The 14311-nt window shown below is 43.6% G+C and overlaps 1 protein-coding gene across 5 annotated transcripts in view; it reads left to right on the top strand.

Annotated features, from left to right (window-relative positions):
• CALCRL (calcitonin receptor like receptor) overlaps window positions 1–14311 on the top strand; it is a 325809-nt gene that overhangs the window by 102007 nt on the left and 209491 nt on the right. For 2 of the 5 annotated variants that reach the window (XM_073558079.1, XM_073558078.1), the window contains exon 2: window positions 2824–2914. In XM_073558079.1, the coding sequence (XP_073414180.1) occupies window positions 2864–2914 (51 nt within the window). In that variant the 5' untranslated portion in view covers window positions 2824–2863. Of the gene's footprint in view, window positions 1–2315; window positions 2339–2363; window positions 2410–2567; window positions 2720–2823; window positions 2915–14311 lie in introns of those variants that run through there. The other 3 variants (XM_073558081.1, XM_073558080.1, XM_073558082.1) reach the window with 3 other exon arrangements.

Below are 14311 nucleotides of genomic sequence, written 5' to 3'. Positions count from 1 at the left end.
TCGCCTCCAGGAGCTTCTGTGATCGCTAAATGCTGATGCTGGGCAGAACAGCAGGTAATTAGCAACTACGTGTCTGTGAGTTCTTAGGCCCATACAAAAAAAATAGTCCCAGATAATCCATTTAAAGTCTAGATGCACATTCTGGTGAGTTTCCAAAAGTAGTTGTAATTTTTGTGTATATGAGGAATATCAATATACAGTGGCATGTAAAAGTTTGCGCACCCCTGGTCAAAATTACTGTTATTTTAACCAGTTAAGTAAGTGGAAGATGAAAGGATCTCTTAAAGGCCTAAAGTTTAATATGACACATTTCCTTTGTATTTTTGGCAAAAAAATGCCTCTGCATGGTGATTATATGAGTTATAGCTTGCATTTTTATCAGTTTCCTCCTTGCATGAGAGGCCTGAGTAGTTTCTCCTTATGCCTTTCTGCTTTTGTTTACCTACGGTTTCTCTCTCCTCCTTCTCTAGAGTTTTCTAGGCAGCAAATGTGATGGTATGTCCATTATTGCAGACAGATTTCTGTATTTTGTGAGAGTGAATGAACAGAGCAGGAGACAAAAAGTGAAAACAGAGCTACAAATATTAGCCTCTTTCTGCAGTTTTTATAATTATCCTACATGACACCCTATTGTGCTATTCCTGGCTTCATGTACAGAAAAAAAAGTCACCTTTTCAAATTTTATATTGTATATTTATTTATGCCAGAGTTATTGGAAATGTTTTCTGACTTCAGTAGATACAGTCATGTGAAAAGTGTTGCCACCCATGAAACTGTTCCAGAAAATGTATTTCTCCTAGAAAATAATTGCTTTTAATCATGTTTTGTTATGCACGTGTCTGTTTGCTTTTTTGTGTGTATTGGACCAACACAGAAAAACAAACTGCAATCAATCACTTCCTATAACCATCAACAAGCTTCTTACACCTCTCAACTGGAATTTTGGACCACTTTTCATTTGCAAACTGCTCCAGATCTCTCATATTTGAAGGTGCTTTCTCCCAACTGCAATTTTAAAATCTCTCCACAGGTGTTCAATGGGATTAGATCGGGACTCATTGCTGGCCAATTCCGAACTTGACTGCTTTTTTCCATCCATTTCTAGATGCTTCTTGAAGTATGTTTGGGGTCATTGTCCTGCTGGAAAACCCATCACCTAGGACCTAATCCCAGCTTTCTAACACTGGGCACAAAATTGCAACCCAAAATCTTGTGCTAATCTTTAGATATTATGATTCCTTGCACACAGTCAAGGCACCCAGTGTCAGAGGCAGTAAAACAACCCCAAAACATCTTTTAACTTCCACCATATTTGACTGTAAGTAGTGTGTTCTTTTCTTTGTAGGCCTCATTCCTTTTTGGATAAACAGTAGAATTATGCACTTTACCAAAAAGCTCTATGTTGGGCTCATCTGTCCACAAGACTCTTTCCCAGAAGGATTTTGACTTACATTCATCTTTGCAAACTGCAGTCTAGCTTTTTTATGTCTCTGTGTCAACAGTGGGGTCCTCCTGGGTCTCCTGCCATAACGTTTCATTTAACTCAAATGTCAATGTGACACTAATGCATCCTGAGCCTGCAGGACACCTTGAATTTCTGTGGATCTAGATTGGAGCGGTTTATGCACCATCCCGACTATCCTGCGTTGCAACTTTTCATCAATTTTACTCTGCCATCCCCATCCATGGATGTTAGCTAAAGTCCCATGGGTTATGAACTTCTTGATTATGTTGCACATCATGGACAAAGGAACATGAATTCTCTGGAGATGGACTTGTAACCTTGAAATTGATTTGTTTCAACAATTTTGGTTCTAAAGTCCTCAGACAGTTCTCTTCTCCTTTTTCTATGCTTAGTGTGACACACACACAGTGCAAAGACTAAGTAAACTTCTCCCCTTTTTGTCTGGTTTCAGGTGTGATTTTCATATTGCCTACACCTGTTACTTGCACATGTGATTTTGGACGAGCATCACATGCTTATTGAAAAAAGTTGCTTACCTACAATTTTAGAAAGGTGTCAGCAATTTTGTCAGGCCCATTTTGGGGATTTTGTCTTAAATTATGTCAAATGTGCCTTTTTTTCAGTTTTTTTTGTGTTGTTCCAATAAACACAAAGGAAATAAACGTGTATAACAAAAAATGTGTAATTGCAATAATTTTCTGGGAGATATACTTCATTATCTGGAACAGTTTCATGGGTGCAAACACTCTCGGCCATGATCACATGTGCATAGCATTGGAACAGCTGATTATTTCAGTTCCCTATCACGGTGAGAGATTTGGCTGTTAGTGTGACAGCCTGATCCTGCAGATGGTGCTGTGTGTCGTGCTCAAGGTCAACATGAAAATTGACGGGCCTCCTGGCACAGGGATCATACCATTAGCCTGACAGTTTGCATGAGAGGGGTTAACATTGAATTGAACTATTTTCTGAGATAATTTTGTCATTTTAATTAAAGGTGTTCTGTAGTGAAAGCAAGTTCTCACCTATCCACAACTTATTGATCGGTGGGCAGCCAACCATTGAGACCTCCATCGATCGTCAGACCAGGCAATTATTAGAATGAAGCAGCATGCACAAGCTGACTGACCCTCCATTCATTTTCTATGGGGCTGCTGGAAATAGTTGCTTCATTCTAAAAGGCGATTAATGTGCCCCGTTCTGCTGATCCTTGGGCGTCCCAGCAGTCAGATTCCACAATCATCCCACGGCTAGGTGATGACCTGTTTTCACAGGGGCATCTTTTTAAATGAATTAATATTAATTTGAGCAATTTTTGATACATTTTATATTCAAACTTTCATCTTTTGATGTTGCAGATAATTTAAGAAGAGCCGACTCCTACAACATCTTCCAGCAATGGGGAAATATCTGCTTGTAATTCACATGTTACTTGCTATTGTCACAACTGTAAGTATGATTGTGTAGTATACTATGACATGGTTCAGCAGTCTTAGTATTTCTGCTGATCTTTCATATCTCCCTAAACTTTTATATGTTGTTGTTGGAATACATTTAAACACTTTTCAGGGCATATTTGCTATTGTGAGTGCACGCTGACTTTGTCAGAAAATTTGCTAAATTTCAGCGCATTTAGTCAAAAATTGTCACGATCAGTTTTAGACATGTACTGTACATTATGCTTTTCATGCTGACATAAGGAGACTCATAGACCATGCAATACTCCTCCAGGATTTAAAGGGAAGGTGCCGTGTTTTCTCATAATTTAATGTAAAAAAGAAAATAGTATAAAAGATATTGTCCCCTAAGCTTGACTCAGTGGTGTGTATTGTTTTTTTTTTTTTTTTACTATTTTAATGCAGCCACTGGGGGCTGCCATCTTACCTTTCTGGCTGCTGAACGACACTTTCCATGCTCATTTACGGCAGTCCCTGGGCATAAGAGACAAGAGTCGGCTGCCGACCCTATCTGTATCATTGCAGCAGCATCAGCTGTGAACTGTGCATGCCTCTGTGGGCAGCTCAATTCACAGCTGTAGGTGTGGCCAGGCGCCATTTTATTAGAGCCCAGTGCTTTCCTTTTAGCTCCATTTACACTCTATTGCAAGCCCTGGATGCTGTACTGTTCCAGCATAACGGCTTGGATGTTCACTCTGCACATACCAGCTGCAGGAGAGGATACAGGACGAGCTCCTGGAGACCGAGCTGCTCTTTCCAAAACACCCGACCAGCTGCAGCCCCTGCTCTTCCAAAATACTTGGCCATCTGCTGGACATCTAATCCTATCCTGTGTGATACTGACTGCTGAGCCGTGTATCTAATACTATTCTGTGTGATACTGTCTGCTGAGCCGTGTATCTAATCCTATCCTGTGTGATACTGACTGCTGAGCCGTGTATCTAATCCTTTCCTGTGATACTGACTGCTGAGCTGTGTATCTAATCCTCTCCTGTGTGATACTGTGTGCTGAGCCGTGTATCTAATCCTCTCTTGTGTGATACTGACTGCTGAGCCGTGTATCTATTCCTATCCTGTGTGATACTGACTGCTGAGCCGTGTATCTAATCCTCTCCTGTGTGATACTGACTGCTGTACCGTGTATCTAATCCTCTCCTGTGTGATACTGTCTGCTGAGCCGTGTATCTAATCCTATCCTGTGTGATACAGTCTGCTGAGCCGTGTATCTAATCCTTTCCTGTGTGATACTGTCTGCTGAGCCGTGTATCTAATCCAATCCTGTGTGATATTGTCTGCTGAGCTGTGTATCTAATCCAATCCTGTGATATTGTCTGCTGAGCTGTGTATCTAATCCTATCCTGTTTGATACTGTCTGCTGAGCCGTGTATCTAATCCTATCCTGTGTGATACTGTCTGCTGAGCCGTGTATCTAATCCTTTCCTGTGTGATACTGTCTGCTGAGCCGTGTATCTAATCCAATCCTGTGTGATATTGTCTGCTGAGCTGTGTATCTAATCCTATCCTGTTTGATACTGTCTGCTGAGCCGTGTATCTAATCCTATCCTGTGTGATACTGTCTGCTGAGCCGTGTATCTAATCCTATCTTGTGTGTTACTGACTGCTCAGCCGTGTATCCAATCCTATCCTGTGTGATACTGTCTGCTGAGCCATGTATCTAACCCTATCCTGTGTGATACTGTCTGCTGAGCCGTGTATCTAATCCAATCCTGTGATATTGTCTGCTGAGCTGTGTATCTAATCCTATCCTGTTTGATACTGTCTGCTGAGCCGTGTATCTAATCCTATCCTGTGTGATACTGTCTGCTGAGCCGTGTATCTAATCCTATCTTGTGTGTTACTGACTGCTCAGCCGTGTATCCAATCCTATCCTGTGTGATACTGTCTGCTGAGCCATGTATCTAACCCTATCCTGTGTGATACTGTCTGCTGAGCCAGGTACCTAATCTTATCCTGTGTGATACTGACTGCTGAGCTGTGTATCTAACCCTGTCCTGTGTGATACTGTCTGCTGAGCTGTGTATGTAATCCAATCCTGTGATATTGTCTGCTGAGCCGTGTATCTAATCCTATCCTGTTTGATACAGTCTGCTGATCCGTGTATCTAATCCTATCCTTTGTGATACAGTCTGCTGATCCGTGTATCTAATCCTATCCTGTTTGATACAGTCTGCTGATCTAATACTATCCTGTGTGATACTGTCGGCTGAGCCATGTACCTAATCCCATCCTGTGTGATACTGACTGCTGACCCGTGTATCTAATCCCATCCTGTGTGATACTGACTGCTGACCCGTGTATCTAATCCTATCCTGTGTGATACTGACTGCTGAGCCGTGTATCTAATCCTATCCTGTGTGATACTGACTGCTGAGCCGTGTATCTAATTTTCTCCTGTGTGATAGTCTGCTGAGCTGTGTATCTGATCCTATCCTGTATGATACTGACTGCTAAGCCATGTATCTAATCCTCTCCTGTGTGATGCTGACTGCTCAGCCGTGTATCTAATCCTATCCTGTGTGATACTGTCTGCTGAGCCGTGTATCTAATCCTATCTTGTGTGTTACTGACTGCTCAGCCGTGTATCCAATCCTATCCTGTGTGATACTGTGTGCTGAGCCATGTACCTAATCTTATCCTGTGTGATACTGACTGCTGAGCTGTGTATCTAACCCTATCCTGTGTGATACTGTCTGCTGAGCTGTGTATCTAATCCAATCCTGTGATATTGTCTGCTGAGCCGTGTATCTAATCCTATCCCGTGTGATACTGATTGCTGAGCCGTGTATCTAATCCTATCCTGTGTGATACTGCTCTCCTGAAATAATCTGTGCTGCTGTCACCCTGCTGGTTTTCTGTGTGATCTACATGGTGGTATTGTGTATGATCTATATGGCGGCATTATTTGTGAACTATATGGCGGTATTATGTGTGAACTATATAGCGGTATTATGTGTGAAATATATGGCGGTATTATGTGAGAACCCTATGGCAGTATTATCTGCTAAAAGGGGACCCATTCTAGGGTGGTTCTGTCTGAGCACCTGCACACGGGTCAGGGGTAATAGGTGCAGTTAGGGGAGGGCTGGTGAGGCAGCTGAAGAGAGGGGTCTCATTTTTATCGTTACTGTATGGCTACCTTTCCCCCAGCCTGCTTCCCAGCGTCACCCCGGACTGCGCCTGTCGCCTCGCTTTCACACATCGCCAGGACAGGATCTGAGAAGGGGAATGGGGTCTTTGCATGCAAAGTCTGGATCAGAACAGGCCATCAATCAGCAGAAATGTTTCCTGGATTTCTGTGCTGCTGTCACCCTGCTCCTCCCCCATATATCTCCCTCTGTGCCCCCCATAGACCAGCGCACTGCTCTCCTGAAATACTCTGTGCTGCTGTCACCCTGCTCCCTCCACCATATATCTCCCTCTGTGAGCACCATAGACCAGCACACTGCTCTCCTGAAATACTCTGTGCTGCTGTCACCCTGCTCCCAGAATCCTTGCTGCCTGCCATCCTCGGTGACCGAAGACCCCATTCCTCTCCTCAGATCCTGTCCTGGCGATGTGTGAAAGCGAGGCGACAGGGGCCTGATGTATGGTGGATGGAGCAGGGTGACAGCAGCACAGAGTATTTCAGGAGAGCAGTGAGCTGGTCTATGGGGGGCACAGAGGGAGATATATAGGGGAGGAGCAGTGTGACAGCAGCACAGAAATCCAGGAAACATTTCTGCTGATTGATGGCCTGTTTTGATCCAGACTTTGCATGCAAAGACAGTCAGTAACTTTGCAGGCCCCATCAAAATGGCTGCTCACTGTGTTCCTACATGTTATCCTCTCTTTTCCCTTAGCAACACCCAGAAGGGGAGGAGAGGAGTGACACCACACCCATGTCAGCAGATTCCGCCCATAATTACTGCAGGGCAGTAATGTGAGCTAGTTGTACACTAGGTTTTTGTGCCAAATTTCAGTAGCTGCTCCCCCTAGTGTTAACAAGTGGAAATGCCAAACTTTTTAAAATTATTTTTCATATTTTACAAAATTAAAAACAAATGATAATATTTTTAAGAAAATGTAAACATTAATTCTTTACATTTTTTTAATTGCTGAAAAAAAAATTTTTGGATGGCACCTTCCCTTTAAATATGCAAATAGTCTCTTCAGAGAGGAAGCAAACTTGAAATCTAGCACCACCTATTGGATGTAGCAATTTTAATATTGACCTTTTAACTAGCCTTGCCACATGACTGTTCCAGTCCTCTTCCTCTCTCAAGAGGTTATTTACATATTTAAATTAGCAGGGGAGCATTGCATGGCCAGTTCTCCTTACCGTGGCTTGGCTATCTCCATAAGGAGAAATATTACCCCTTTGATTCTCTGTCAGACTCTTCTCACCCAGCCAAATTAGATCTCCTGCTTTGCACTGTTGAGGGGCAAAGACCCTCAATCATGTGTCTGCACATAGAGTGTCTGGTTTGGCTTGACATCCTAAGTCATACAGGAACACACATTTAAGGGCTGAGATTGACACTTAGGATTGCTACATCCAATAGGTGGCACTAGGGAGGTTGTTCCAAACATCGTGGAGAACTAGCCACCAATCTTCTGTTGATGTAGGCTTGAGCAGATACTTTTATCTCTTCAAATAATCCCATACAGACTCAATGATGTTCAGATCAGGGCTCTGTGGGGCCATAACAACACTTCCAGGACTTCTTGTTTTATTTATGGTTAAAGTTAATTTGTCCAATTACTTTTGAGCTCCTGATATGAGAAGGCTTTGTAGAAAAAATGGTTGCAATTCATAAACATTTCACGTGATATTTTTGTTCAACCCTTTAATTAAACCTGAAAGTTTACACCTTAACTGCATCTCTTTTTTCATTTTAAATAAAAAATAGTGGTATCACAAAGATTCAATCAATGTCCAAATATTTCTGGACCTAACTGTATATAGAGCAGGTGAAATAAGTATTGAATACATCACCATTTTTCTAAGTAAATATAGTTCTAAAGGTGCCAATGACATGAAATTCTCACCAGACGCCGGTAACAACCCACCCAATCCACACAGGCAAAAAATGAAACAATAGATGTCCATAAACTAAATTATGTGTAATAATGAGAATGACACAGGGAAAAATTAATACTTCATACAAAAGCCTTTGATGGTGGTGACAGCTTCAAGACACCTCATCTATGAAGAAGCTAGTCACATGCACTGCTCAGGTGTGAATTTGGCCCATTTTTCCACACAAACACTCTTGAAAATGGAGCAGACACCAAGCGCAATAGGGTCTTATCCGAGGGAGGAAAATAATGTTAGGTGAAAGAGGGAACTACCCACCTGGTTGTGTTGTATTAACCCACAATGAAGGATTCAAAATGGATTAGCTGATGCTGCACCCAAAGAATGGCATTCCCATTGTCATGTGTCAGAAAAGTTGCGGGCTCAGCGCCGGAGCCCGCATCAAAGGGGGAGACGCCCTATGACGGATATATCCGTCATTGGTCATTAAGGGGTTTATTGGCGATGTGTTCAATACTTGTTTCACCCACTGTATATACAGGGTGGTCCAAAAGTTGGTGGACAGAAAATAATAACATATTTATTTTGATTTATATATAAAATTATATTTACTAACACAAGCATAACATTGACAATTAAATTTTATTCTGAACAATAATACAAAAGCCCTTACATTTTGTCAGTGCAGGTGCGCAAACTGTTTTCCATCACAATTTGCACAGCTTTGACAAACATTTTTGTATAAGTCTCTTTGGGTATTCATTTCTTGAAAAGCATCTCTTATGTATTTTTTCAAATCACTGACACTTTTTGGTTTTCGACTATAAATTTTGTCCTTGAGCACTCCCCAAAGAAGAAATCCATTGGGGTCAAGTCTGGAGAACATGCCGGCCAATCTAGTGGGTCTCTTCGGCCAATCCATTTATTAGGAAATGTTTCATCAAGATACTCGCGGACTACTCTTGAATAATGTGGAGGGGCCCCATCTTGTTGCAAATAAAGGTCATTTGAATTAGGCTGTTGCTGTTACTGGGGAACAACTTGATTCATTAGAATTTCGAGATACTTATTTGTGACTGTTCCATCAAAAAAAAATGGTCCAAAAACACCAAAACTTGAAATCCCACCCCAAACATTGACACCATGCTCATTTAGTTGTTGCTCTAATGGTAAATGCATGTTCTCATTATACCAGTAAATACAATTATGCCTGTTAATATGGCCAGATAATTTGAAAGAAGCTTCATCACTCCACATAAAGTTATCTAAAATTACTGGATTTTCTTCAATTTCGTTAAGCATAATCTCACTAAATTGCAGCCGCCTGTCTGGATCATCCTCCAATAAACCATGAATTAGACGTGGCCGATAAGCTTTCCACCCAATAGATTTCAGGATTCGCATGATGGAAGCTCGTGAAATTCCCAATTCTAAAGAGACTCTTCTGGTGGACTTTTTTGGACTCTGAACAAGTGTTTCAGCCACAAGTTGTTTATTATTTTCTGTCCAGGCTGTTTTGGGTCGACCAGTTTTTGGAGCATTAAGGATTGAGCCAGTGGCATCGAATTTGTCACAAATGCGGTAAATTGTTTGTCTCTTTAGGGCTTGAGTACCAAATGTTTCAACCCAATTTGCTCTAACTGTTTCAGCATTTTGAGATTTCCAATACTGTTTTAAAATCCATTTTCTTTGATCTGTATTTAAATTATTTGCCGTTATGGGTTATCTGAATTATCTGAAAAGAAAACAGATTTGGGGGAGATTTATCTGTGAAAACTGGATCTGTGAAACTGACTCAGTTGCCCTTAGCAACCAATCAGATTCCACGTTTCATTTTCCAAAGAGTGTGAAGAATGAAAAGTGGAATCTGATTGGTTGCTAAGGGCAACTGAGTCAGTTTCACTTTACACCATGTTTGATAAATCTCCCCCTTCATAACCCTATTACACATACTGTCCACCTACTTTTGGACCACCCTGTATATTGTAGAAAGGCCAGGTAGGCTAGGGTTAAATACTAGCTCTGAAGGTTCTAATTAGACCACGTAGCTGGCTCTGCATATACCCGGACTAGCTATTCTACTTAGTCAATCAGTGTTAGCGTGGGTAGTCTGGAGCCGGAAACTCCAGGAGTGGACCCTCTGGACCGTGGCACCGAGGAGCCCCGGGCGAGCTGCTGGAACCGACCCTATACAGGGACCGTTAGGAGCAGGCCCAGGGGTTCAAGTACCACGGTAGCTGGTACCGAGAGGGGCGGCTCAGGATTGACTGGAGTAGGACTGTGGGACTGAAGTATAGATGACAGAACAGAGCTGGAACCAGGAGGCAAGAATGGAGTAAGACAGTAGACTAGGACGAGGTGGGATGACAGGAGTAGGAACACAGGAGAAAGGATTAGAGGAGGACCAAAGGACTGAAGCTGGATGGAACTGGAACACCGGAGGCAGGACTGGAGTAGGACGGAAGGACTGGAGCAGGATGGAACAGGAACACTGGAGGCAGGACTGGAGTAGGACAGCAGGACTGGAGCAAGATGGAACAGGAACACTGGAGGCAGGACTGGAGTAGGACGGCAGGACTAGAGTAGGATGGAACAGGAACACTGGAGGCAGGACTGGAGTAGGACGGCAGGACTGGAGCAGGATGGAACAGGAACACTGGAGGCAGGACTGGAGTAGGACGGAAGGACTGGAGTAGGATGGAACAGGAACACTGGAGGCAGGACTGGAGTAGGATGGAACAGGAACACTGGAGGCAGGACTGGAGTAGGATGGAACAGGAACACTGGAGGCAGGACTGGAGTAGGATGGAACAGGAACACTGGAGGCAGGACTGGAGTAGGATGGAACAGGAACACTGGAGGCAGGACTGGAGTAGGATGGAACAGGAACACTGGAGGCAGGACTGGAGTAGGATGGAACAGGAACACTGGAGGCAGGACTGGAGTAGGATGGAACAGGAACACTGGAGGCAGGACTGGAGTAGGATGGAACAGGAACACTGGAGGCAGGACTGGAGTAGGATGGAACAGGAACACTGGAGGCAGGACTGGAGTAGGATGGAACAGGAACACTGGAGGCAGGACTGGAGTAGGATGGAACAGGAACACTGGAGGCAGGACTGGAGTAGGATGGAACAGGAACACCGGAGGCAGGACTGGAGTAGGACGGCAGGACTGCAGAAGACAGCAAGGAACACGGGTAGCAGGACTGAGAGGCTGCTGCGGAGAGCAGACGAGAACGGAACTGCAGGAGCAGAGAGCACACGATAAAGCAAGGCCCAGTGTGCTAGGAAACACAACAATCAGGCACCTCCCTCAGGGGAAGCGGCCTGATTTGCTCCTGTCTGGTCTGCCATTGGTCAGGGAGGTGCTTCTGGGTCAGGGCATAGCCGGAGCACAAGAAGCAGGAGGGAGGCGCGGCCTATGGCGCATGCGCATTGCATGCAGGGACACCGCCGGCCGTGCACCTGCCAGAGGCGACCTCCGTGGATGTCGGGCGGCGGGAGGCTGCAGCGTGGGAGTGGTGGCCGGGTGAGTAGGCAGAGACGGCGTAACAATCAGTTCAGGGAAGCTGAATAGTGTGGATTTTTGTTGGTGCTATTGAGAGAAAAAAGCCAGAGTATGTCTCTGAGAAGAGACTGCACAGGCCGTGTGCACCAAACCACAAGTATAACTGTTTGCTATGGATGATAGCTGTTTTGTTTGGAACTAGCTCAGCCATGTATTAGTAGCCAGGGTCTGTTCTATTTTGATAGCACTTGTACAAGGCTCTATGGTCTTATACCTTTGTACTGATGAGGGGCAATACCCCAAAATACTGTATCTGCAAATTGAGATTTTGGTTTGGCTTTTATCCTGTCATATAGCAAGACTCCTGAAAGGGTGGATAGTGACTTTTTGGGTCTCTGCTACCAATAGTTGTCTGTTATGATGAGTCACCGAAGGAGGAAAAAACAAAATACCAGCTAAGTCCAGAAAAACCAGAGAGGTTGGCAGCTATCGGACTGCAGACCCCTGGACCTATCCACAACAACTAGCAGTAGCCGTGGGGGGTTCCTACGGTGCCCTAGACCCCTCGATCACAGCCGGAGAACTAGATAGCCTAAAGACAGAAAGGGGAAAAACTAAACTGCCCCAGAGCAGACCCCAAAGCAATAGGCAGCCCCCAACATATAATGACGGTGAAGCAAGATGAAAACACTAACACAGATAGAAAGATAGGTTGAGCAAATGATGGGGTCCAAGCTAACTACATAGGACAGGATAGGAAAGCTGCTGTCTGCCATCCACAAAAAACCCTATCAAAATGAGTCAACCGACTGATAGGAAAAACAGGCCCTGAAGTCGCTAGGCTTCAAAAGACTATATCAGCACTCAGGTATATTCTGAAGACAGAGCAAAAGATCAACAGATCAGAGACAAAAATGGAATTCAGCTCACCCCCGGCCGGGGATGGCAGAACTCCCAAAAAACAGGCCAAAACAAAAAACAAAACTGAAGAGTACAAAGCAGAGCAGAAAAACTTAGCTTTTAGATGCAGGAATCAGACTGGTCTCCAAGAATCCAGCAGGAAAATAACCAGCCAGGAAGAAGGGCGTTGGCAGCCTTATATCCAGTCCTCAATTCCAGCCACCCAGTCATCACCTAGCTGCCCAGGTGTCTGATAATCAGCCTCACTACCTTCCTTCACCAGAGGAGGGAGTTCATCAGACCTCAATAGTGAAGGGAAAAATGAACTCACAACAGTTGTCACTATAGAGTTCTAGTCCTCTTCATTTCTGAAGAGGCAATTTGGACAAGGCTAGAGATTTATGTTTATGATTTTGGTTTTGGTGCTGGGGAACCTGTGGAAAGCAATAAAAACCGCGCATTCGGACCAAAACTGCATTGCCTGTGTGAACGCTACCTACAGTATATATACATAATTCACAAAAAGTTAGGGATATTTGGCTTTCGCGTGAAATTTATAGAAAACTTAAAAAGTTCACACCACATTGATATTTTATCATGAAAGTAGGGCATTTAAGTCTTTAAGTACACACATGGAATGGTGATTTCCTCGTCTCAAACAGTTTATTGAAACAAAAGCCAACAACAGTGGTGGGCAGGCCAGTGGGGTCGGTAAGGCTGGAGTCACACTCCTGCGCAAAATACGGTCAGTATTTTACATGCGTAATACGGATGACAGACCCCTAAACAGTGCTCCGTATGTCATCCGTAATCCAGGTGTGGTCGCGTATTTTGCGCATGTGAGCATCCGTGTGTAATCCATAAGGCATCCGTATGGTGAGATTTTCTCGCAGGCTTGCAAAATGGACATATAATGGAGCCCTATGACAGTTTTAATAAAGAAATGAAAGAATAGATATAGACACATAGAATGCGTGTATATATATTCTCTATGTGTCTATATCTAGTCTTTCATTTTTTTATTAAACCTGTCAGTGTGAATTTACTGTATCGTGCACTGAATTGCCGGCTTTGCTAAAAGACACCTGGTGCGTATTTCTCGCAAGTCACATGTGTGGTCCGTGTGTAATCCGTATTTTTTGCGCACCCATAGACTTGCATTGGCGTATTACGGGCGTTGTACGCTGACAATCGCAGCATGCTGTGAGTGGCACGGAGAGTAGGATACTGAGGAGAAATATACGGCTGGTGCGAGGGACCCCATAGAGAATCATTTGTCCGTGTGTAATGCGTGCTTTTTGCGCCTCTCACTCTCCCGTATTCCTCGCCAGTGTGACCCCGGCCTAAGCCAAACCTCCGACTCTGACTCCTCAATTTCCCTGACTCCGACTCCCGCATACATGGCTCATTTTTAAGTGGTACATTTTATGTAGTAAAATGGTAACATCAGGCTTTTCATCACCTATGACTAAGGGCTACGGCCAGAAACATGTCACATGGACACTATTTCTTAAGTTGTCTGTACATTTCATTTTTAATCATGTGAAATAAAGACCTGAACCTTTTTATCAGTATTTACAATATGGATCCTATTTCTTCCTTTTTTCATGTAATTTTCTAATACTTCTCTTTCCAGAGAAACACAAGGTTTGCAGGACATTTCTCCATTAAGAGCTATAAAAGCTGGTCTTGCAAATAATGATAATGGGTACACTGTCCTTCACAACAAGCTTGATGAGCTGTCTAACACATCTGCTGTCATTATTACAGTAAATTTGTCACTTACAAAATATCTTGTAGCTGATGTTTAAGATGCCCTTTCCTCCTCCTTTGCCTGGCGGGAAGTGCTCGTCTCTGGTTTCTTGGTGCTGCTGTGATCCTTCTCAGTCACAGCTTTATAAACTTCTAGGAGTTGGCGTTGTAAATGTTTTTTTTTAGATT

Source organism: Dendrobates tinctorius, unplaced genomic scaffold, assembly GCF_039654945.1.
Source record: "Dendrobates tinctorius isolate UK_male_01 unplaced genomic scaffold, ASM3965494v1 ptg000254l, whole genome shotgun sequence".
NCBI lineage: Eukaryota > Metazoa > Chordata > Amphibia > Anura > Dendrobatidae > Dendrobates > Dendrobates tinctorius.
The sequence above is the reverse complement of the archived record's forward strand: the minus strand, read 5'-3'. Positions and strand labels throughout refer to the sequence as shown.